Source organism: Pristis pectinata, chromosome 25, assembly GCF_009764475.1.
Source record: "Pristis pectinata isolate sPriPec2 chromosome 25, sPriPec2.1.pri, whole genome shotgun sequence".
NCBI lineage: Eukaryota > Metazoa > Chordata > Chondrichthyes > Rhinopristiformes > Pristidae > Pristis > Pristis pectinata.
Window position 1 is genome coordinate 12,683,717 of NC_067429.1, and position 27,266 is coordinate 12,710,982.

Genomic DNA, 27,266 nt, shown 5'->3' on the forward strand with positions numbered 1-27,266 from the left:
AATGTACTTAATTCCAGCCTCATAAAAGTTCCACAAATAGGACTAATATTTTGAATCAAACACCTGCTGTGGAATTTATCAAAATCTGTTCTGATATACATACCATGTTTTATTCAGAACAAAGTGATAATCAAAAGTAATAAATGAAACTCAAAAACCTGCAGATGTTGGAAATCCAAAATAAAAACAGAAGATGCTGGAAACACTCAGCAAGTCAGCCAGCATCTGTGGATAGAGAAACAGAGCTAACGTTTGAAGTCAATGACCCTTAGTCAGAACATAACCGTTCCTTTCCACAGATGTTGCTTCACCTGCTGAGTGCTTCTAGCATTTTCTGTTTTTATTTCAAAACTAACAACCATGGCAATTATCCTTCATTTTGGATTTGTGGTAATGCAATGAGCAAGCTGGATTTGCAGTCAAAAGAGATAAAAAGTACTTTACATAACAATTCAGGTAAAGTGCAATCCAGAAAGCTGCAGATCTGTAGTTAAACACTGGAAAATTATATTGGAGGTTTTGGAGAATTTTGGTTTTGGAGTCTTTATTAAGTGGAGTTTGTAGCACTGACTAAGTACAATTGCAAAGTACTTCTGTGTACTAACATACAATGACAAGAGTTCATATTCAGGCTCACTTACTAATCCAGGCAAAGGTAATGCAGAAGCTAATCACCCATACTAAAAGATTACAGCTGGTGTCTTCTGAACTCTATCAGATAAAACTGGCAGCATCCACAGTTGGATAGCTTGTTAATAGTGACATCACCCCAATGAACTCGACAGTGATATACCTTTGAAGTATAGTCAATATTGCACTGTAGGAATCCCTATTGCAAACTTACACACAAGGTCCCACAGATAACAATACGAGAAAGATCAGATCATCTGTTGTCGAGATTGATACTGGCCAGGACACCTCCTGCACTTCATAGCAACAAGAGATTATTGGCAATCCTTTCAACAGAATTTGTGCCAGCATTTTCCTCAGGGCACTAGATACACATCTATTCTGAGGTTTTTAATTAGATGAGTACTCTATTAGACAAGGACTGTAGGATCTTCCTTTTGCAGTAAAAAGAAATAAAAAGTACTTTCACTGTAGCTGTTACACTTTATTTGCATTCTGTATTGTTTTACTTTGTATTACCTCAATGCACTGTGTAACGAATTGATCTGTATGAACAGCATGCAAGACAAGTTTTTCCACTGTACCTCGGTACATGTGACAATAATAACCCAATTCTAATTTCAGTTCCAAATAAAGATTCAGGTAAAGTGTAATCCAGAAAGCTGAAGGTCTGCATTTAAACACTGGAAAATTATATGGAGGTTTTGGAGAATGCTGCAGACTTTATTAAGTGGTTTGAGCAGCAACAATTTCTTCCCCCTGAGACTACTTGCATAAAAGAACTAGACATTTGATCTGAAGGCACGAAGCTGGAGAGACGGTGGTCAGTCACTCGGTTGAAATGTGTTTCCTGACTTGTGCAGGTGTTAGCTTTCACCCTACAAACAAAAAAGGCAATGTTCACTCCTCGGCAGGCAATCATTTCCTTCATGGCTATCAGCCTGCAGAGTGTATTAGGTATCACTATGAATGTAGCAGCTTGTACTCTGACACTTTGCTAACAGGCAATTACTGTGCTGAAAAGCTACCAAAAGAAACAGCAGCTACTCAGTGCCAAGGGGTTTTCTGGAATCATTGTCAGACAATGCATGGACTTGGGTTTGCTTCATAGGGACATGTTCCCATCACCTTGCAGATGGAAGCTTACTGATGTCCTTTGAACTCTTTAAGGTCTATTAAGTTCTAAAGTACAGTCCTCATCTCATCATTTATAAATGTGAGATCATTTTTATTCTATCTTAGGTTCTTGTAAAGTCTAACAATAAAGCAAGTGTGCTGACACTGTTGCACAGCAGGTGAATAACAAACCCTGTACAAGTGTCACAGTCCAACAATATGCAGGATTACTCTAATTAAAGCAGTCTAAGTAAAAACGTGTGAATTTGACCCCAAGCTGAGCTACAGATCTTCTCCATCACTAAGAATACATTCTTCTACCTCAACATTGAACAACTTCTCCTTGTCAGAATGTTTATCCACTGCCTTTATTCCCTGTGGACTTGCCACTGTTCTCCTGGCTGGCCTCCTGCGTAGTGTCCTCTCTGTCCTTTAGTTCATCCAAAGTCCTCGGTCCATATTTTAACTAGTGACAAGTCCTGTTTGCCCATTAGCCTGTGCTCGCTGAACAATTCTGGTCCCTAATCTGGCATCTCCTTGTTGAAAAGAATGAGAAGTTTAAAGTCTTGCATGACTTCCTCTCCCAATCTCCATAAGGTCTTCCAGCCATGTGCGATCTCCATTGTCCTCCACTGTTGGTCCCTTGAACAGTCCAAATTTTAATCATGTGACCACTCCCTACCCCACATCACTTTTGACATTCTTTTTGAGATGCTCCCTGAATGGTAGAGGGTGGTTCCGAATGGCTGAAGGAAGTTTGTCAAAGGTTAATGAAGGGAAGGGAGAAGAAATGAGTTCATGAAGTGGGAGGAGATGGGGATTGTCACGGCTATTAAAACTTATAAACAAATAAAATTGAGGTGTGGATTAGGTGCACGTTTACCTTGAATTAACTCGAAACAAGTCCACCTAGAATCAGATAATATTTCTCCCCAACAACTTTTTGTTTAAGTTGTATTTATGAGATAATTAATAATTACTTAATTATATATATTTTTAAATAATTCATATCACTTCATTATATGACATTTAAAGTTATAATTTGCAAATTTAAAGACTAAAATGTTAAAGCATGAGGCAAAGGATGTGGGCAAATTCTCATCACTTGAGCACAGGTTTCTGGAATGATACTTGCTGAAGTGCCACATGAAACCACCGGATGTAAGTTACGTGTGAAACTGGAGCTTGTGCTTCAGGCTGGGTCTTAGAATGAATGTCAAGGCTAACCACATTACCACACACCTCCCTGTGCAGTTGTCGTAATTTTTCCTTTAAACATAACCCATCTTGTGAACTGCTGATTTGATGGGCTTTCAAATGTCAAGTTTCTTCAAATGTTAAGATACAATTTAAGTGATCGGTGTGCTCATAACAAAGGATGGATTAAATTCTGTGGCAATTTTAATTCAAACTTTTGGAATGGGATCAGGAAATGTAAAATTCCAACTTAATTAAGTGAATAAAAGGTAAATGCCTTTTTAAGTCAATCCTTATTAAAGCAAGGCACTTTACATTTTCTAGTCAGTGCAAGCCAGCCTTCTCTTTGATCAAGCCAACCTTTGCTCTTATATTTTAATTCAGTTTTACACTGGGGCACCACAATTAGACCATGAGCTTTTAAGAGCTGTGCACTTGAGGCAATGCTGAGATGTCATACCTTATTCAGGGAGAATGCAATCTGGACACTGAGCTCCAGCTCTATGGAATAAAGGCTACCAAAGACCTCAGTAAACTGGGGAACACCAAGCTTAACATTTTACAAACCATGTAAACAGTGATCTTAAAAGGACCCATTAACTACTCAAATACACCTGTCCATAAGTACACTCTCTGATGTGGACATTGCAATATAAACCAGGAGGATTTTGAGCTTCAGTTCTTCTTTTAAAAATAGGGAATTAATACTGCAGAACAAGGTCGCAGATTTTAACATCAGAAGGCTTCTGAGTGATTTCTGTTAGAAACTGTGCTTGTCCAGGTATTGGGTGAGGTGATGGATTAGACTTGGCTGCCTTTCAAACACTGGTGAAGTTCTCTGCCAATATCCACTCTCGAAGCTCATGTACTCAGAGGGCCTACTTAACAGAGGAAGTACAAGGAAACCAGGAACTCTCTTCCAGAATGAGCATCGAGGAAAATATGGAAGGCAATTAAAGGAGGAATTCAAGAAACAATACCTCAACTGACAACAATGATAAAATCATAACATTTTTAAATGAGCAGAAATGCAATGTTAAGAAAGTGATCAATTTAATTCCTAGATTTAAATGGTGGCAATGGTTTTTATAAGAGTGGCTGGCTTTCCAAAAAAAGGCTAAAACAGATTGTGAGTTGCATTGGATTTCCCTCTCACATCTCAGAATTAAACCTTGGATCAACATTATTGCAGTGGAATCAGTGAACAATTGGTAAATGAGCCAACTTCTGCACAGAATCTCACTTACTGATGTTTCACTGGTACTCTGTGTCCCAGAGAACCAACTTCACTACCTTATATGCATCACCCCATCCTGTTCCAGTAGCAGTACATATCTTCCATTCCTTTGCTTTTCTCCTGTTCCTATCCCAAGTGCCAATATTATCGCCATCATGCCTCAAAAATTCTTCAGCTCTCCAGTTTTTTTCCTTCATTTTATAAAGACTCTAAAATAAAGTAATCTTATCCATGTAGCCTTCCTGAATCTTGCCCACCGTCTATTGCTTTGTGCCCTGCCTTTGTAAACGGAAATATTTCTGCATCCCACCTTGCACCTCCACCAGCCCACTCCCAGCCCCCCCTTATCCCCTCACCCCACCCCAACCTCTCCTCCTGCTCCCCCCCTGACATCCACCTCCTATCCAACATCACACTCTTTTGTCCACCTATCACTGCTCTGCTTTTCCTCCTATATACTGGGCTTTCCCTTTTCCTGTCTTCAGTCCTGAGGAAGGGTCCTGACCTGAAACGTTGACCGCCTGCTTTTCTCCACAGAAGCTGCCTGGCCTGCTGAGTTCCTCCAGCATCATAGTGTTTTTCATCTAGATTCCAGCATCTGCAGTCCTTTGTTTCTCTACAATTTTATTATGCAAGTTTGGATCAAGTTGTACATGGGTGCCTGGTAAATCTGATAAATGCAGAGACAGTTATATGTTCTAACTAGGGATCCACGTATTTAAGCGTTAAGGCTACCCATCCTCAACGAGGACACTCTGGTGGGATAGATCACCAAGTCCCTTCCCAGTGAATAACTCATAGGCAGACAGCACAAGTTCTATTTATACCATGAAGTTATTAAGGAACTAAAGCAATCAAAAAAAGGTCTATGTTTGTTTTCACTGTCAGGCCAATAATAATCTAACGAGTTTGGATCACTTGCATGTCTGATTTTCATTTTGTTTATTTCAAAGATAGATTCTATAAAGAAAGCACAGTTGAGCTTGTTAGATTACAGGATAGGTGGTGAAGACATATCTAGTCTACATAATAGATGGATTAACAGAACCCTCCAATGTATTTGCCATTGAAGAAATGCACACTCTCCCAGTTAGGGACCAACTCTGATGTCCCAGTACATTTCATAAGAAATTACATCCTTTGAAATGGTCACTGCTATGGAAAAAAACAAAGGAGCTGGAGGAACTCAGCGGGTCAGGCAGCATCTATGGAGGGAAATGGACAGTCGACGATGAAGGGTCCCGACCCGAAAAAGATATTGCTTGTAAAGATATTGATGTTGATTGACAGGTAAACATTGCCCAAGGACACTAATACAAACTTACAAAAGCCATGGAATTTTTATGACCACATGAGGATTTTGCTTTAGAGCCCCATCCTAAAGATGAACAGCTGTGCTTAAATTTTACATGTTTGCTGAAGTGTTTTAATCCATGTCCACAGCCCAACCATGGTGAAATGGTGTCCAAGGAAGGCAATGGCGTTTCTAATTGGTCTTCTGCTTTCAAAATTACCCATTTGAACACAATGCAGAGAATTTGCAAAAATCAGGTTCAGGGCTAGTGGAAGTTGAAAAGTAAATCCTTGGTATATAGACTGACGAGAAGCAATGATCATTTCACATAACCATATATGGGAAACAATCTCTATCATTTGGAGTCATCTGCTGACAGTTACAGAAGCCTGTCTGGTTCTGGGTCATACTAATCAAGTGTCGGTGGATGTGGCTTCACAAAAGTCTACTGTTATAACAGGAAGTGCGTGCGAGCTACAGCTGTTTCAAGATCTCCTAAGTCCACGTTGCTTCAACAGTTTAATAACAATTGAAAGTCTCAGCAACTTCTGGAGGAATTGAAAAGTAAGTTCTAATTGCCAAAATAGTGCAAATCTTTTTGAATCATTTACAAAAATAGCAAATTTGAGGTTTGCATTAGTTTCAACATCATCAGTACTGAGAACTAGGCAGACTCCTCCCACTCTTTTCTTCACATTTTTGCCTTCACTGTCAGCCCAGTAATCCAGTGAAGTAGATCACTTACATGCCTGATTTTCATTTCATGTATTTCAAGGATGGATTCCATAAAGGATACACAATTGAGATTCCATAATCTGCAGCTCTTTGTTGCCCCCACCGGTCACCTCCCAGCCTCTGTCGCTATCTCCACCTTTCCCTCCCATGCCTGACACCATCTGCCAATCAATCCCTCCTCATCTGATCCACCTTATACAGGCTATCTCCCTTCTTTCAATCCAGATGAAGGGTCTCAATCCAAAATGTTGACTGTCCATTTCCCTCCACAGATGCTGCCTGACCTAGGGAAATGGACAGTCAACATCTTGAGTTCCTCCAGCAGCTCGTTTTTTTACTCCACAATGGATTACTGTTGTAATTGATTGTTAGATTACTGCCTAGGTGGTGAAGACAAATATCCAATCCATAAAGTAGATGGATAAACTAAATTCTCCAATGTATTTGCCTTTGAGAAGATGCAATCTCTCCCAATTAGAAACACGTCATTTGTTTCTGTGAGAAGCCAATTCACATAGCATGCTGGGTCCAACAGCATGGAATCCATTCGAGGATATTCCCTTCAGCTCCACGCCTCACCCTCTGCTTTTCCTGCCGGATTCTACACACCACCCTCATCACCATGCGGAGATACCTGCGGGCCCCATCTCTTTCTCTACCACAGCTCCGGGTCTCGCTCTCCACGACCTGCCCAATTCATGTGCGTTGCTCCAGATTCTGGCAACTGCAGAATCTCTTGTGTCTCCAAGGATATTCCCTTGCAATTTTGAGTTATTGGTTCAAAGTAACCAACGCTGAATAAACCAAAGGAACAGCCAGAGGAAAATAATACACTGCAAATGTAATGAAACATTTTGTGGGTGATGGATTTAAAATTCTGCATCAATATGATCATTCTTCTGAGACCCTTTTCCATTTGGAGTTAACCAAGAATAATTTTACAATCAGTGTGTCTCGCAAAATAATGTCCCTCCACTCACATTGTTGCAAGGTCAATGGTTTGAAAGTCTGGTGATGTGCAAATGTATCAAAGTCCAATAACTACCTTGTTCGTGGTCCTGCTCCACAGAAATTCAGTAGCACCCAAGGTGTTGAGTGCTACCCTCAGCTTTACAGTTGGTGAGGGCTCTCCTGAAGGTGCTGCAGCACTACAAAGCATGCAAGGGAAAACAGGCAAGTCTCAGGAGGGAGGGAGCAGGGGAGAGGGTGCAGATGAGCCTTGGTCGGTAGGGAATCAAAAAAAATGTGTTGAACAAAAAATTGCGACACAACGCTTTGTTTAACATAACATAGCTCATCCACGCAAGCATGATTTAGAACAGACAGTGCTCAGTTCAACTTCTGGAGTGATGCAATTGAACTAGGAAATCATTGTAATCAGTTTCCTTTCTGGGAAGCAATGGCTTTCCCATGTGTAGCACTGATAAAGGAAAGATTGTGCAATCAAAATTGTAGTCAAACTTGTCTTTGGTTCTGAATGTGACTTCATACAAACATATCACTTTTCAGGAAAAACGCTCTGGAAATGGGAGCACTGGATAAAAAAGTCAAGCTTATACTTAAAAAGTGGACTTACATATTGCATCATGAGATGCTTACCAGGCAATGTAATGTGGTTACAATTGTTGAGTAAATGGCATGGCAACTCATGAGATAATTGGCCCCCTACTCTATTTTGATTGCAGGGTCAATGATAGGCAGTTCATCACAGAAAACTCCCTTATGTTCTTTCAACAGTGACATGAAATCCTAAACATTCAACTACACAGGCAGCCATAGGTCTTGGTTTACTATCTCACCAAAATGACAGAACTTCTTACAATGCAGCACCAATGAAATAAAATTAGAGTTAAGTTGTGGAACATAAATTTAAACCCACAATCGTCTGTCTCAGATATGACTGTGTTACCACAGAAACAAAATGTCACTCAGAGATAGATCTTTGCAAAAGCATGTGAAAGATGACTGATAAATGATCCCTAAGTTTCTGAATGCATTGTCACTTCAAGCTTTCCATCAGATTTTGCTGCTATAAGCACTTAGATATCTGTGGAAATGTCAAGGCAAAGCAGGTTCTTCAAAGTTGAGGACAAATGATATTTCCCTCCTCTGCCTTCTTAAGTGAATCAGCTTTCTTAGAATTGCATGTCACCTACTTAATGACTGATAAGAAGTCCAGAGGTTAGCTTTATTAAATGAACTCTTATCACATTTTTGTACTCAGATGCCATACCTCATGCCGTGAGGTATAAAACCATTAACCCTTATATTATCCTATGAACAAAACCCATATAAAGATCAGTGGGTGTTCAAATCCAGCACCTCAAGTGTTGAGGTTGTATATCACCAAGAAAGGAAGTACCCATATTTCATACTGACAGGCAAAGAACATCTCAAGATCCTACTTACTATTCCAGCACCAGGATGATTTCCGAGGTCGTCTCATACACTTCATGCAAGTCTACCACATGAGAGTTACTTTTTGCTATCTCAAGGATTGCAATTTCATTGATAATGTCCATGCGGCAATCTTGACCCTTCCTCCGTTTCCGTAAGAACTTGGCTGCGTATTCCTTTCCAGAGGCATTTTCCAAGCATTTCTTGACGACTGCAAACTTTCCCCTGTGAGCAAACAGAAACATCCATGTTATAGGCTACTGCATTTAGATAAAGTGTTGTATCCAGCATGGCCTCTGCTTATTGTAGAAGACACTCACTATGCTAGGCCAATGCTTAAGTTGGCTCATTATTTTTGAATACTCAAGTTGCTGTAACTCATATTAATAAATCCAACTGCTCAGTCAGGCTGCAGACTTGTGCAGCATGTAATGTGGAAAACAGTTGCTGAAAATTTTATTACTTAGAACTACTGCAAAGCCAGTTGGAGGAGTACAGCTCCAACAGTGTTCAAGACCCTTAACATCATCCACAGCAATGCAGCCTGCTCGATTTGCACCATCCTCCAGGCTAATTATTCACTCTCACCACTGCTGGTGGACCACGGCTGCAGTACATACCATTTATAAAATGCACTGCAGCAACTCGCCAAGACTTCTTCAACAGTACCTTCCAAACTGGTGACCTCCACAACTTAGAAAGACAACAGCAATATAATGCAAGGGTTTTCTATTGACCTTCACATTAGAAATTCCATCCTTAAGGCCACTGCTCCCTGCTCCCTTTGAATTCGTATACCTTCCCATGTTCCCCGATTTTCATCATCTTTTCTGCAAGATCCTGGAACTCCTTACCACTGACGTAAACTTTCACAGACTGCAGTGGTTCAAGATAGCAGCTCACCATTCCAATTTCTCAAGAGCAAATATTGATGGACAGTAAATGCTAGCTTTGAGAATGATGTGTACATCTATGAATGTATAAAAAAAGCCAAAAATCTTACCCCACACCTCCCCCTCTAGTGTACAGCTATTGATGGCGCAAGTCATGAAGTCATGCATCATCACCCCAAAGTGTTAGTCTTCAGGATCATTGTGGAAGATCTAATAGAAAAGTGGTTGCATTATAGTGCCAATGACACATTGAATCACGATGGCAAAACAACTGCTCATGCCCAACATATCACTGGAGCATGGTAAACACTCCCCATCCACCAACCCTCCAACCCAGCTTTGAAGGGACAGTAAATGACACAACAGGAGCCATCAAGATCAGATAAAACTGGATTGTTAGGAATGAGAAATGAAGCAAAAAATCTTAGTCTAACCCCTGGGAAAGATGCAGAAAAGAAGTGATACAACTCACATTTTGTGATTTCCCATCAGTACATAGATGTGGCTGTGGAAAATCTCAGGGACTGAGAATAAGGGAGCAAGTTTGTTTTTAATTTTGTTAGAAGGTCATTAATATCTGAACAGCTACAGGTAGTGAGGTAAAAATTCAATCTTTAATCACACACTAAACATGCAGTGCATTGGCTTCGTTGGAATCAAATTTCAGTAGGGAAGCACAACTTGTAGCTGCTACAAATTACCTGTTTAAATGCAAGTAGCCATGTTCAGGCTTCTACTTTTCCTATTTATCATAATGGCTCTTTGAATGAGCTGGGAATTCATAACAAGCATTGATACCGAATCCCAATTATGGTGGTAACCAGTGAGTTGGAATGCTTGTGGTAGTTAACTTCCAATTCTATAATGTTACATTAGTTTGAAAAATAACAATGGGAAGCACACCAAATACTGGTTGTGCAATTAACAAGATCACTAATGTTGCAATTATTACAACAGTTGCTGGAAATATATCTTGAGTCATAATTGTTTTGCCTTTCTGCTGTTTTTCACATCTCAAAATATTGCACGCGAGGTGCACTGGAATGCAATAAATTCCACAGAGTCCCACAATTTTTCTCTTGAACTATTTTATGTATCTTTTGTAATTTCACTAGAATGTGGTGGCTTGGCTTCCTTTCAAGTATTCTGGAGCTTGCAGCACATACGGAGAGGGAGTCACTAGACATACATGTTCTTTATTGCAGACAGTTCAAATACTTTCCTCCCCCCATCCCAAGATTTTCTCACTTCATTTTCTCATCCAACTACCTTTTATGAGGCATGGGAGAGTGGTGACAGGAGATCTTTCTCCAAGGTTTACAACTTTCAACATGTTTTAGGATCCAAATAATTAGAACTAGCCAGCAGGAAAACCATTAAGTTTTACCAGGCTTGGTGCTTTTTTTTTGGTTTTTGCTCAGTTTATATTTTTAGTTGAGCTGGAAATACTGCTGCATTTTCTAATTGGATCAGATGTGGTAACAACAACCACAGGTCCAATATTTCACAAAGCTAGACTTTAACAGTACAAGGCAGTTTTGTGGGCCCACTTGATCAGATACAACACAGCACATAGGGGAAGTACAAGAGAATAATCATTTCCTCCATTTGTTGACTTAATAATCTTCCAGTTTTTATCATTAAAACACTCTACAAAATCTTCATAATCCAGATTAAGCGAATTAAAAGCCAAGGTTTGAAATGGAGTATATTTCAGTCCAAACTGCACTATGTAAGTGAATGTTAGCAACACAATAGTTTAATCAGATCTGTTAACAGGATGTGGGGATACACTTGTATTGGTGTTGCTGCTAGCTATCTTAGAGTTCGTTTGAATCTCATCTCATTTCAGTATGCATTAACTTGCAGTTTTATTTTGCAGAGGACCACTTCATTGCAACTAATTAACCAGCAATTTCACAATTGTTAATGGCTTTATCGGGGTAACGATTTAAAATGAATAGAACGGAAAGAAGAAAGAGGAAAAATATAGAGGTAAAACAACAAAGGCAGGGTTAGAAAACTGCTGTGGGGTTGACAGAAATAGAAAGATAGGTATAATGTCTTCAGTGCAATGCAACAGGAGACTATTCATAAGTGTACATTAGGTATTACCCTGCTCAGGTAGTTAGAAAGAATGGTGAGTTATATTCACATATTTGATATTGGATTGCTACAGGCAGCAATCATTTAAAGTAATCCAATTGCAATTTCCAAACCTAAAAATCCATTTACTACTGTTATGTATGCAGTTTGGTTGTGCTGACATCTTTAGTTATTGTTTCTCATTACCGTAGGTCAATTGCACAAGGTTAAATAGAACTTACTTGCACCTGAATAATTTAACTGTGTTGTTAATAAGCAGATAAATAATCTTAGATAAAGATACCTACTACTTCTCAACACTCACCAGTTTTTTAAAAAATATCTCAGAAGTGTAGTCTTAAGTCATGGTGAACGAATGAATGAAATAAAGGAGTTATCATTCTTCTTAAAAATTCTGGTCAAGTCCTGGAGGGGATACTGAGCAGCTACGTAATCAGGACTTGGTAACATGGAACATATGGTACTCTGGGATCAGTAATACACATGGCAGGTTGCCTTCTCCTCAATTACATTGCCTGGTTGAGCCTCATGATTATTATGTAAATTCAAAGTAGTTTCAGATGGTAAAAAATGGATAAGGTATTTGGAAAGTTTATAGCAAATATGTTTATAATTCCTTCATATGGATACAGTGACAATCATTCTATTATAATTCTTGTATCCACCTAGGGTTACTTCATTGGACATTTTTTTCCCGACACTTCTAACAACAAAGAATGTATTGCATACTTGAACTTGGTTCAGCTACCCCAAGCTGTCCCCACCTTTGTACAAGGCCCATTAGGACCAAATATGGGTAAGTTTTGAGAAGTGGTTATGAATATATTAGAATATATCTAAGTTTACAACTCCGCTGGCATAATTACATTAATAAAAACTACACATTAATCTTTAAAGATGCCTTTTCAGAAGGATGAAGCTGGTAAAGAAAGACTCATTTGAAGAATGCCATAAGGAGCTGATTATTGCACTGATTGTAAATGAACCCACCAGAGAGAACAACCTAGTTGCAGAGCTCTGAATGAAGCCGGGGATTTTTTGTCCTCGATGATCTTGTCCAAACCTTGGAGGTGTGAATCATTCATTATGCATTGCTGGTTACATCACACATCTTTCAATCAGTGGACATGCGTGGGGAAAGAGGGTTTCTTCAAAATAAAAGTGAGTGGGCAAATTTCCTCGAAGTGAAACACCATATTTTGAGATACTTAGCAAATTTTATATTGTAATTAAAATGAGGGATCATATTAAATGGGAGGGGATTCTAGTGAAATTATATTGCACTATAATTTCTACTTAATTCATATTTTTGGAATTAGTATTAAAAATTAGAAAAGCATTGAAGAAATTTCACACAGAGTTAGAAGACAAGTTATCATTGAATTTATAGTCTGCATACATAGTACTTCAGTTGCTCAATGTCCATTAGGTGACCTTAAATATAAGTCTCTTCAAATATACGAATAATATCCAAGATATCATTCATTTCAAACTGAATGTAATTTGTTCATTCAGTTGGAAGTATTTCACATGTTTGTCTCTGAACAAGACAAACCCTGATTTGACATTGTAGTGTAGGCTAAGCAAGTGAATAATACCTGACAATGTAAATACAAGTTTCATTCACATCTCTCCTTGATTCAATTTAATTGGGTTATCATTAAGATAAAGTTACTTAAATCATTCTGGAGGATGATTCAAATTGAATCAAATGCACAGCAGTAACTACCCATTTATTAACAGACTTTTGGGTGTTTAATTTAATCTCCAATTTTATTTACAACTCAACATTTTCCTGTATGTTGCTAAGTATTAGATTTCACTTTTGAGGAAATTTGCCCACTCTTACTTTGAAGAAACCTTCTTTCCCCACGCATAGTCTCACACACTAAATCACAGGATAAAGATGAGCACCATAACCAGCAACACACAACTCGCATCTCACACCTCTAAAATTTGGACAGGATCACCTGGGATCAAAGTCCTAGACTTCATTTAGAGGTGTATGATCAGATTATTATGTCCTGGTGGATTCATTTACAACAAGTGCATTGATCAGCTTCCCTTAGCACTTGGTTAAATTAGATGTATTCTGGGTGCTTGCTTAATTACATCTCAAAACTCAGCTTATCCCACATCCCCTAGTGCTTGACTGACAGAGTGGTTGCAAGGTGGTGTATACAAGTTCGATCAGAAGTCTTTGCATTTCATTAGAACACCACCAATTCCAGTTCGGGCAACTTGGTGCTGGATGTTTTTTCCAAAACCAGGCTCTCTCACAAAGCCAGGTATCTAGCACCTGAAGCTTTCATCAAGTTACTTAAACTGGAGTCGATGAAATACAAATGAATACAAACCACACTGCTCAAGCTGCCAAAGGAAGAATCTTTGACAGGCTAGGATTTATTTTTACTATATTTTGTCAAAAACTATTAGAAATTCCACTTTTATTCATAAGTCAGTACTTAATCATCAATTTAATAACTGTTGAAGGATTGAGGATTCTAAGTAAGAATGGAAACAAGATAACAGGACTGCCATTATCCATTGTGCCTGGAGAAGCAACTTTTGCTGAGAAAGAACAGTTTAACTTTTGGTTATGCAAATTTTGGAGTCAATCGATTTGTGCCAGTAAATTTGACTTAATGATACCAAGTCTTCCTATTGGTTCTTCTTCACCAGAACTGTCTCATTGGTATCAGATTTCTTGAAACATTTGGTAAATCTGCCAACTTCCACTTACGTAGAACCTTTAACACAAAACATTCCTGGGCACTTCACAGGACCCGAAGAGTTACTGAAAAGATTGATAAAAGAAATTTGTGATCAAAGGTGGAGAGTCAGAGGAAATTAGGAAGAGAATTCCAAAGAGTGGATACTTGATAACTCGGTGACTGAAAACATGCTGGCCAATGGGGAGGCTGGATAGAGATGCAGAAAAGGACTAGTGTGAGGAACAAAGAGTTGTTGGGAATCATTAAAAGAAGAATGGTGATTTAGGAGATCAATCCTATGAATGAGATGAACTCCAGAAAGAAGTGTGAGAGATGAGGGAGAAACTAGGGGAAGTCTGGGCGATAGGGCTGACTTGGAAGGTAAAGATGGGAGGGTGGGGCTAAGCATTAGATGCAGATGCATGGATAGTTTTACACCTCATGGAAATGAAGTCAATGACCTCTTCATGTATTTTATGGGAGGTTAGAATGCAGAAGGCCAAAGGAGGACTTAAGGAAGTAGTTTATCATGAAAAGAAGTCATGGCCTTCACATTTTGAGATGATCTTTTGAGGTGGTTTTCAGAAGAGTGGGGCTCAATAGCAGTCAATTCAGACCAAATAAATCTGGTGCTGAATGAGAAAATAAGGGAGACAGGAATTGAAACAGAAATGTTGAAAGTCACGTCAGACACTTCACATTGACATCTTTGAAACTTAGACTTAGTAATAAATTTCAAATGGGCACACCCTTCAGAGTGATATGGTCACTATATACAGGAGTTGGCACAAGGTGAGATTTGTAAAGAAGGAAGACCTTTAATAAATGAGGCACATTAATAGGCCAGTGAGGTGATTGAAAATAATTTTACTTGCTTCAATATTAACATCTGGTAATAGAAAAGTAATATTTTTTTCAAAGCCAACAGCAGAACAGACGTCACATCAGCCATGCAATCATGGCACCCTTTGAATACAGCTCATCTCACCAGAAGGGTTTGAGTGTTTGTCTAAAGGCATTATTATCAGAAAAGATTTTTCCTCCCCAAATGTCTGGAAGTTTAATCTTACACAAAATGGACCAAAAAGTGATATTGAGCAAAGACATTTTACCACTGAAGATGCTGGAGGCCAAGTACAAGCAGCATACATGTTGCCATGCTTGCAATTTCCAATTAAAGTTGGACCTCAGACCTCAACTGCATGAAAAATGTGAGCTGTGGAAACCAAGTGGTGTCCCAGTGAGACTGCAGGAGTTTTAGCTAGTTGAGATTCAGAGCTGTTCCTGCAGTTGGAACCAAGGGGTGGTGGGTGGGTTTGGGCCTAGGTGAGATCACCACTGCTCCTCTTGGCTCCACAGAAATTAATTTGTGATGGATGTTTTGTAACATTTTATTGGCAGCCATTAGCAGTTCCTTTAAGACAGTGGAGCACACAAAGAGAACTGACCAGAGCATGCGAACTGCAAACTCTACCCAATGGGTGACCAATTTTGGTTGTGTGCCACTTCTGAATTTAGGATGTCAATTTACATATTTCAGGCCCCCAACACCTGTCAGACACCCTACACCTCTGGACTTTGATGATTTCCAACTTGGCAGCTGGAGGGAAGAGAGGAATCAGGTCCAGAGATATCGAGACTCCAAACACGTCCCTCTAGCCTCATTGTTACATCTTTCTCCTCAAACCTCTGGAGCTTCACCTCCATCTTAAATTTATTCCAAGGGACTTTTGACAGCATCAGCTCCTGTCTGACATTGATTTCCTTTGCACCTCAGTGAGATTTTTTTAGTCACATATCATGTGTGTCAGCTCAAATAAGCCATCTGGTTAATATAGCAGTGATATTTGTTCTGAAGGGCAGATAAATTAATAAAGCTTTGCACACAGCAGGATTCATGTGGAATTTCTGGCTCCTAGCCAAAATACTTATTTCTTCACCTTTGGCAGTGGAATTCCACTCGTGACAAATGATGACACATAACAGTTGTTTGTTGCAATTTGCCACCTATAACCTGCATTCCAGCCCAGCCATAAATACAGGCTGGGGCAGGTCATTAGTTCTCTCTGTTTGTTACACACACAAGCCACTGTTTTATGAGAAATACTAAATATAAAAGCAAACGCTAAAGGGAAGAGCAATCCTTGCGTGACTGGAATACAAAGAATTCAACAGGCATTTTGGATTTCTTTAAAGTCAGCAATCGTAAAGGAAGATAAGTCTGCTGAGGGAAGTTTTGAAAGGACATTTTCAAACAATAAAGGAAAACATCACTTCAAAGAGTGTCCGGGGACTGTCAGGAATGGTTGTTTCAAGATACCTGTAACTGCTGTATTCACGCAGAAACAAATGCAATGTTTCCTTATTGGAGTCATAGATACACAGAGCACAGAAACAGGCCCTTTGGCCCACTGAGTCCATGCTGACCATCAAGCACCCACTTACAATAATCCTACACTAATCCTATTTTGATTCTCCCAACATTCTCTCTTAAATATGCTTTTGATCTTACTTACTCTCTGCACATGATATTTAGACTGTTTTACCAGCAGTGAATGCCACCTGCATCTCAGAGAGAGAGACACTGCCAGGAGCTGTGCAGTTTTATGCAAAAACTTTCTCCTTCCCCACTTCAAAGAAAGACATTAAGCAGGTATGCATGTGGGTTGAGAGGCAGGAAACGTATGTGGGTTGCAGGAGGAGGAGGTGTTGGAATAAGGGAAATCAAAACTCAGGGAGGAGTGCTTACAATAAATAAAAAGTTACAAAGACCATAAAAGCAGAGGACATTTCTATATCACATTCTCTTCACCGAAATGATCAGCCCGATCTAACTAAATGGTAGAACAAACATGAAAAGGTGAATGGCCTACTCCTAGTCTTAAAATAATGGGGTTTCAAGAAGCCACTGTGGCCTTTATACCTCCCAGAAACCAGAAGTATTTTGTGGCAGACTGGAATTAGTTGATATTTTGACACAAAACACATTTTGAGCCCTTTCTCCCCAAGGAGGGAGTAATCTGTTTTGACGATCTCCCTGAGATACAACAGACATGAGAAGAACCTCAACATATCTCTGGCTTCACATTATGAAAGAATAATTTATGCCTCACATAACAGTGGCACATTATAAGTCAGCATATGATGGAGACAGTGCAAATTAATTTGTGGCCAGCTTGCAATGGGATTACTTAAAGCAGTTTTTGAAAATGTCTTACTCTATTTGAGGAGACATTTTAGCTTCATTCTATATTAATTCCTTTAAGAGAATCCTCACTTTAATACTGGGAGGGATTTAGAGGGATATGGGCCAAAACTGAACAAATGGGACTAGCTTAGATGGGCATCTTGGTTAGCATGGATGAGTTGGGCCAAAGGGCCTGTTTCCATACTGTATCACTCTACTCTATGACTCTACTGTGGTTAATGATTGATGCTTAATGAACATTTGCAAGTTTAAGTCAGTTTCAGTGTTGTGCCAGATGAATGACATTTGTTCTCATGGAGTCTGCCAATTAGGTGGGGAAAGCTACTCTACAGTCTAGAGTTGTGACAACTTCATGTCACTGTCCAGAGCATGCAAGAGTCACTTATCTGTGGTGACACATATATTGCATTACACTAATCATTGGTCACTAGCAACATCAGTGTTATTGGACAGATGAGATGAAATACAAGAGAAAACGATCCATCATAACCATGCTATAACAAAACATACAACAGATTGCTAGCTGTAAAATAACTGAAAGGTTTTGTTCTGATGATATTAACACTGAATTTTTCTATGCTGTATGCAGTTTAAAGGGACCTTGCAATGCCTGACCTCTAGTTTCACCCTCCTCTCCCAATTCCCAGTTTTCTGGTTACAATTTGACTTTCTTCTAAGGAAACTACCATTTTCACTGACATTGTAAACTCTTACGCAAAATTGTATTACATAAGCACAGAATCACCTCAAATGTCAAAATGTGTGCCCGTCCTTGAAGGTTGTTGCATTGTTGTTATGTTCTTAGAGCAGCTCCATGGCAGTTAGCAAATCCGCCGCTGCAACCATCACAAAGCCAAAAAGGACAAAAATTACTTAAAGATGCCGGTGATAGACCAAAGAGATTTGTATTCAAGGAGAATATAATGCACCTGGTTTATCAGCTGACAGAAGAAGATCAGATTACTGAATAACACCACATTCTCTTCACCTGGTCAGTATTCTCAAGAAAGGCACCGCTCTATTTTCAAAAGTGGCTTCCTGAGTCCATCCATCTGAGTCTGAGTGAAATAGTTACACCTGTGTTAAACTAGTGTTGACCGCCATTGAGACACAAACAAAATGAAACTAGGCATCCTGAGTTCTTTAGAACCATATCATAACATTTCCTCCTTCAAGGAAACATTGGGAGCATGTAAATTGTGAGGAAATCTGTGTTCTCGCTGAACCACAATGAGAAGGTCAAGTGAAAGATTCCAAACACTGTACACATCCATGAGAGATATTCCACGCCTACCTGGGCTTGAAAATCTGTGCATTTGATTTGAATAGATTACAATCTGCCTCCTGTAAAAACCTACTGGTTACCTTACACTCTTGTGATAACCGACAATAAATTTTGTGTTATTGAAATGTAAAATGATAGCAGGAATGAAAAGTTAAGCCAGGGATTCAAATGAAGTGACTAACCTTTGAATTCAACATTTACTAGTTATAGAGTCATAAAGTAATACAGCATGGAATCAGGCCCTTCGGCCCAACTTGTCCATGGTGCCCACCAAGCTAGTCCCTTTGCCTGCATTTGGCCCATATCCCTCTAAATGCTTCCTATCTATGTACCTACTCGAATGTCTTTTAAATGTTATTATTGTACCTGTGTCAAATGTTGTTATTACACCAGCTAAATCCTGTCACTATCTAACGTGTCAATGTGTAAAATTATCCTTCCAACCTGCTCCATTCTATAGATTGTGACTGATCTCAAATCTGTCCAGCCACCCCTGCTAGAAATAAAAACACATGTAATGTAATAGTTGCACTCCAACCATTTGTATGGTTACATCCAGATGCAATGAACAATTGTCTCAGGATAACAGATGACTTTACAGCTTACAAACATGATTTACAGCAGGCTGCTTTAAATTACTAAGTAATTATTATCATGTGACCACATTCTTTTACATCTGAGTCTTTATTTGAATCATACCTTCAAACTGACAAAGTGGTACAAAAAAAAGTGTACAAATTTTATTATTAAACTATTGCCCAACAGACATGTTCTTCCTGTGCCCGAGCTTCATGATCATTGGACTTCCTGGATGTACAGTGCCCACTGAATTACTGGGGTGCAGGACAGAGAAAAAGTCACCCAGACAGGAGCAGCCACCTTCACAGAATCTCCCCAAATTCCCTCCAAAGGAAAGCACTGCTAACAATCAATGTAACTACTTCTCTTCCATTCTTCTTTAGTATTATCCTTACAAGGGCTTTCTTTGCGTGAACAAAATCCTTTAGATAATTAATATGAATGCAAATTGTTTGAAGTTGCAATTGGCCTAATTACAGAGTGTTTATTGAAGAGACATATGATTTTCTACACAACATATCTGTTTAATAAACTAAACATAACAGTTTTCATTACAGGGGCTGTGCCTTATGTCAGTAAATCCTGTTACAGCTTTAAAATTAATGCCACAGAGATCGATTGTCAGGGACCCTTAGGGTGGAGATGCTGACAAGAAATGGAGAGAGGCCCCTATGGAAATGTAGAAAAACTGCCAAGCAATGCTTCTATAAACATTAGTCTCAAGACTGCAAGTCTGGTACAAATACCTTCAACAAAATACTGAGGTGATTTAAAAAGAGCATTTTAAAGCAGAATGTATAGACTTAGCTGATTCCACTGGGCAAACGGCTGAAAGACTCTCTTTACTCTTCTTGGGAGCTATAAGGCGGCCAAAGGGGAACAAAAGAAGAATTCTGATGCTGTCTGTAATTCAATGATCCCTGGTGAAAAGTGCATGGTTAGACATCGGACAAGGACAGGAGAGAGCTTAATTTTAATTGTCCTTGACAAACAACTGGCCCTCACGCCTCAGCATGTACTTAAAGGATGGGTACTTGGACTTGCAGATATCATGGACCATATCAAGCTGCACGACTGCCAGTAAAATAAATACATCAGTAAGATGCTACTGCTGGTAATACAGTGGAAGATACTATAGAGTTTTAAAACTTCATTTCAGTACTACGACAAGGGACATTGCTTAATCTTTATTGTAAATGCATTGGGCAACAATAGAAAATGTTGTGCACATAATCTACTCTAACAAGACGAATGATTAATGCACGAGTATTGATAAGATCTTTAATTGTTTCTGTGTTCATGGCATTTGACGCCAACACCAACCTCTGGACCCCATGCATATGGAAACTTTGTCTTTCTGTTTATTCATTTAGTGATGTGCTCATATATTTGGGAAGTAGTTCTTTATGTGGAGAATAGTTCATTTTCACCTTTGTTTTGATATATACACCTCCCAAATACAGCATACTCCAGAGGAGTTGGCAAGGAGAAGGTCACCAGGTTGAATTGTCAAGCCATAGAAGACTGAGGGCCAAGTGCTGGAAAATGAGATTAGTAGAGATGGATATTTGATGGTTGGCGTGGGCATGGTTGGACAAAGGACCTATTTCTGTGCTGTATGGATCCAAGGTTGAGGGAGTTGGGTGTGGAGAGGATTGTGCTGCAGAATACTGGGGAGAGGGAGGAGCTGGGAAAGTCATGGAGGAGAAGTGGGGAACTGGGGAAAGAAAGAAATCACAGGAACTAGCATGGCTGGAAAGTAGATGAAAAGTTCATGGAGGAGACCAGGAAAGATCAGGGAGTCAGAAAGAATAATTGTAGGTACCAAGAAAAAACAGAGTACTTGAGAGGGCAGGGAGAGATATTGGGGACAAGGAAGGATTTTGACAGGGATCACAGAATGATCAGTGGCGGTGGAGGAGTGGGTGCAATGTAGAAGTAATCAGTCCAGATGAAAATAAATACAGGAGGAATTTACCATAACCAAGAGCTGCGCAATGCCAGCCTAGATAGGGACTTTAACTAGAGAAGCTTCAACCCTTCTGATACATTGCACTCTGGCATTTAAGGCCACACTCTTCATGAACCCAGTCTGCCCAGATGAAAATCATGAAAGGTGCACAGATTTGAGTTACTGTGCACGTCCAGTGGCCTCTGTACATGCACGCTGCTCACACGGAATACCAGATGGAATTTCCAGGCTTTGTGAAATGCAAGAGCACTTCCAGGTCATTTTTGCCATAACAATCTTAAAAGAGGAAGGAATGACATGCCACTCAGCATGGCACAGGGAGCTCATGAAATTTCTTCTCTCTGTGCATGATGCCTCTCCATTACATTAGTTTCACATTGGACACCCATTCGAGATGATATGACTATGCAAGTTCACCTCCTACTAATAAGTTAATGCTAATATGTTATTTAAAATTATTAAATATCTACACTTTGAAAAGTTGATCAAGCTACAACCTTTCCTTGCTTACTCTTCAATGTTAATAGTTGTATTGCAATGATATTCAATGTAGTAACGTACTTATAATTAAATGGGAACTATCCATTTGCAACCAAGCTTTGGTTAATGTCCTTTTAACTTGACCCTGCTTCAACAATTAAATTAATACAATCTGCATTACCAAGTACCTAATGCAATTTACATAACTGATGAAGCATTGTCGTTTCAGTCCCTGCTTTACCCATTGGAAGTGTAGAGGCAGATGGGGTTAGAATCACGAAAAGACACTGGGTCAGTGAACTCAACAGGGGTAAGAGTCAGACCAGGTGATCCCAGGTAACAAAATTCCAATAAAAACTTCCCTACCCCATTTTCCTGCATTCACCCTTTTTTCAGCTTGAGGTTAGTTGGAGGTCACAATTATGAGACTTACTGGGAAACGGAAAAGTTTAAAATTCCCAAAGTGATATCTAGTAAATTATAGGTCCAGAGCACCACCAAGCCAGCAGATATTTTGAGCTATACAGTAGTGAGTACCATAGGCAGTGGGAGAAACATCAGGCCAACATTAGCCATTCAAAAGTGTCCATAGTCCATAGGAAAAGGGGATACATCGTTTGTATCATCATCATCGTATTTTGGAAAGCTAATGTAACCAAGACTTGGCAAGCCTGGACAGCAGGGCTCACGCAGAACCTGTACACTGATACTCAAACAATTCACGTTTCATAACTCTATTTGTTTGGACAAGAGTCTGGTTAAACCTGGTGTTAAGTTACCCAAGCACAAAACAATAATTAATACCTTTTGAACAGAGTGAAAAACAGTCTGCTTTAGATTTTTCAAGCACTATTTTTGAAGGACCTAATATAAATAATTAGCTCATTTATGAATTTAAAAAAGGCACAAAAGCCTTGATCCCATGTTCAAAGATGTCTACAGAAGATCCAACTTGAACCCTTAAGAGGTCCTGAATTGCTCATCCCTTTCCTTGCCTCTCCCCTTCCAACCCTCCCTGCTCCACACACAGAGCAGTACCACCAGTGTGCCCAACTCCACAACAAATTACCACGTAGACCCCCACACACTGTAGGTGTGTCTGAAGAAAATCAAGGTTCGAATGAGAGCAAGGAAGGTAACTCATGATTCTCTCATAGGATGGGATTGCTTCCTTTCAGATCGCAGTGTAGCTACACAGTAATACTATTACATATGAAAACAGATATTAAAAACTGCTGTCTTTGACTATTAACTGGAGACTATTTTCTCCATTAACTGGCAATTGAATATTTGTTTAGTCTGGATTTATCCAAGTGAAAGATCTGGAGAATATCATACTGAGGAAACAATGTAAAGTACAATTATTATAAAAGAGTTTAAGGTGATATGCAGAGAGATAGGACCACCGACTTGGGGAGCATCACTCTCTATTGCATTTTTTTCTTGTGAGCAATGGCAAATCATGGCACTTTCAGTGCCAGTCATTTCAGCCATCCAAAAATATGGTTAGAGAAATGATACAGCAGAGGAAGAGGCCATTCAATCCATTTTGCTCATGCTGGCTCTTTTAAAAAGCAATTAGTCACAACCTCTGTGCTTGGAATCAATACGGGAATAAATTTTATTGACCTGAATTGTTAAAGTTAGTACTAATGAGATAGAAATCAATGCAGACTTTGCATTGAGGTTACTGAACTTGCTGATCAAGATCTCAAGAACTTTATACAATCGAAAGTACAGATTACATTTCTGACCAGAAACTCCTGCTTTTATCATGCATGCTACAAGAAGGTGCTTGTTCTTAAAGTTTCTTAGGCAATGGTGCAGTGCTAATGGGGCTGGATAATTACAAGATAAAAACGTGGATGGGGAACAAACAAGCACCAGCTGATTTTCTACTTGCTGAAGGAAGGTCACAAGGTTAATGAGAGAAACTAGTCAGTGGTACTTAACACAACTTTAGCTACTTTTATAGTGGCTTCTAAAGTCTAGTCTCCCACAACAGGTGGCCTTGAACACCCACTTTTGCACCTGTTGGGTGTTAGTGTCTGCTATCATCCTAATTATGCCTCATAAAACCCACTGGATGGGTGGCAACACAATCCAGATGGGCTCCTCAGTAATATTATTTGGCCCCAAAGAGTCTTGTCTGTTGCAACATTACTAGTTAATGTCACAAATGTGAAGAAAAGGCACAGTGATCATTTAGTTACAGTTCTACCCATGTGTTCTTCTCTCTCAAAGGCACACAGGGACACTAACAATGCACCTCAAAGCCTGTTTAGGAAGAGCAGTTCTCTTAGATTTCATTCCCTTTAGGTGTCCCAGTTTCTGTGAACTGCAGACAGTCCACTTTAAATAACTTGATGTAACAAATTTGGAGAATTCAAATCAAATATACCAAATAAAAAAGTCAACTTTCCATAATTTTGGAATATTAAACATTTCATTCAGAACTATATGGTCATTTAAGATTTTTTTTTATCTCAAGCATTATATTTTCTGTGGAAAGAAATTCTCCAGATCTACTATTGAAAAGGTGTTCAAATCCCACTACTTTTTCCCATTATTGAGCGATCCAACTCCAGAGGGCATGCATTTCAGGTGTGGGGGGTAGGTTCAGAACAGACGTGAGGGGTACGTTTTTTTACTCAGAGTGGTGGATGCCTGGAATGCGTTGCCTGATAGGGTGGTGGAGGCAAACTCATTGAGGGCTTTTAGGAGGGGCTTGGATGGGCACATGAATGAGAGGAAAAGAGAGGGATTTGGGCATTGTGTAGATAGGAGGGATTAGCTATGTTGGCACAACATTATGGGCCGAAGGGCATGTTATGTGCTGTACTGTTCTATGTTAACAGTGGTTTCGTAGTCATCGGTTACAATGACCACAAAATCACCAGATTGTGGTAAAAATGCATGTGGTTCACTAAAGTTCTTCAGGGGAGGAAATCTGCCACCTTTACCAGGCCTATATGCAACTCCAGACCAGCAGCAATGTGCGTGACTCTTAACTGCATTCGGAAAAGGCCCAGGCAAGTCATTCTGTTCAGGAGCAATTAGGGATGGGCAATAAGTGCTGGCCTTATTTGCGGTGCCCACATCCTTATAGTCATACAGCACGGAAACGGGCCCTTCAGCCCAAATCGTCCATGTTGTAATTGTACCCACCTCTACAGCTTACTCTGGTAGCTTGTTCCATACACCCACCACCTTTGTGTGAAAAAAGTTGCTCAGGTCTCTTTTAAAGCTTTTTCCTCTCAACTTAAATCTATATCCTCCAGTTTTGAACTCCACTACCCTGAGGAAAAGACAGTGACCATTCACCTTATCTATGCCCCTCATGATTTTATATACCTCTATGAGGTCACCCCTAAGCCTCCTACCCTCCAGGGAAAAAAGCCCCAGCCTATCCAGCCTCTCCTTATAACTCAGGCCTTCCAGTGCCAATAAATGTATCCTGATAAATGGACAATGTAAAATAATTTAAACTTTGGAATAGTGGGATAAACATAGGGGAGTTGACCTTTAATTGACAAGCATCCTCTTGGAAATACAGCTGTGATTTCTACACAGGGTTTAAAATTTGTATTGAGCTTTACAGCATTAATCTTCAACAGATCCATAAAAATCATAGGCTGGGATAAAATAAAGATCATGCTACGTGGAAACAAGATTGAAATATTTCAATGACAACCAATTAATTATCATGGATCCCTGCAGTATTATTGTTTAAATTATATTTAGGCATCAGAGAGTCAATTTGTGGAGTGTTATGTCACTTTATTAACTGCTTAAGCATCTAGGCACAGACAAATCTAATCCTCACCTTTTGGTCCACACTCATGTGGGAGTTACTAAGGATAAACGGGTCCTTGACCATCTTTAAATCTCCCCTGAAAACCAGGGGAGCAAATGAATGCTGTGATAACCAAGTTATTTTTCATTCCAGGTGGTTGGAAGAAGAGCAAAGAATGTGCGTAGCAATGCTTAAATGCCTCGTGCATTTTTGCCTAAAACAGGCTGCTTACAGTTTACCTTCCCTCAACAGGAAACTGAACAAGTGATTGTCTCAATGCATGCAAAGCTTGGCCACAGCAGTTTTGCACAATGTCCATTAGCAAGCAATCTACCAGAAAAGTGCAGCATTGCTAAAGCACCCAGAAACATGTCAGCTTGCCTCACCATCCCAACCAGCACGCATCATTAACTGATGCCACTTCACCCAAAAGAGTAAGAATGAGAAGACCAGTTGTAGACATCAAAGCCTTCACATGCAAAATTTTGTACTAAGCATGTATAGTTTTGATGACATCAAGGCGCCCAGGGAGATTTTTTACTTCACATGCAATATCGGCTAAACCTTAAATATAGGAATAAAAATAGGCATGCAGATCACATTTGCTACTTTCCCAATGATTCTGTGGGCAACCACCATTGCCTGCTGCAATTTAATTGTTCAGTAAGATTTAATGTTATACTCTTTGCTTGTATTATGCAAATGGCAGCTGCTGTCTCTTCTCTGTTAGCTCAGCCAGAACAGCAGTGGAGTTTTACAATTGGTCACAGCAGATGCAAGGGAAAGTGGTCAGCATTCCAATTCCTGAACACTACTCAGTAACCTATGAAGGAGTGTTTAGGTGTGAGAATATCAACCAAGTTATGATGGTCCTTGTGACTGAACAGCCAGCTGGCATTCATTAAGTAAGGTGTCACGTGAAGAATGATGGCTTTGGAAGAAATGTGGAGAATTCATAGCTCCTTAGAACTGCACTCCATCGCAAGTTACCTCTGAATTGAAAGGATGAGATTTAATTGAAAAAGCATTCAGAAATTGACAGAGGCAGGGGTTATCAAAGGACAGGCTGCTTTCTATCAACAGTCACATTAGTTCAATGGCACGGGCTAATGCAGAAGCCAAGCCCACCTTCAAGTCCCAGGCATTAACTGCGTTCTTTTAATCCAAGACTGATCCATGCAGTTTTGATAAAATCCCTGAAAGCTTACATAGAACAGACCTGTAGAATAGATTTGGCAGGAGATTTAAATTTTCTTGCCCAATGCTAATATTCAGCTAACCTGACAAAATGCCTAACTCAGCCGAAGCCCCGGTGAAGGCTGTACTCCATTTGAAATAAGAACATACTGTAAAGAATGAGATCTCCCAGGGTACAGACATACATCTCCCCGAATTCTGTTTGAGCAGCCGAAGTGTTGAATGGTCTGCCTGACAGCTTTGAGCAGAGTTTTCTTTTCCCACAGAAACACAACAGATAATTTGCATCCGGTCCGTGTGTCAATGTGGTGTCAGCATATCAATTCCTCGCCATGCAGCCCCAGACTGTGGTTAACAAATCCAGGTCAGAACTCGCGTGTTAAACAGACCACAATTTAGAGGAGGTACTGCAAAGCAACAACTTGACACT

The 27,266-nt window shown here is 39.6% G+C and overlaps 1 protein-coding gene across 1 annotated transcript in view; it reads right to left on the reverse strand.

The window, feature by feature from the left end:
- LOC127583072 (serine/threonine-protein kinase 17A-like) overlaps positions 1-27,266 on the reverse strand; it is a 59,398-nt gene that overhangs the window by 26,109 nt on the left and 6,023 nt on the right. Inside the window, exon 2 of the mRNA XM_052038809.1 lies at positions 8,619-8,831. Within this exon, the coding sequence (XP_051894769.1) occupies positions 8,619-8,831 (213 nt within the window). The remainder of the gene's footprint in view (positions 1-8,618; positions 8,832-27,266) is intronic.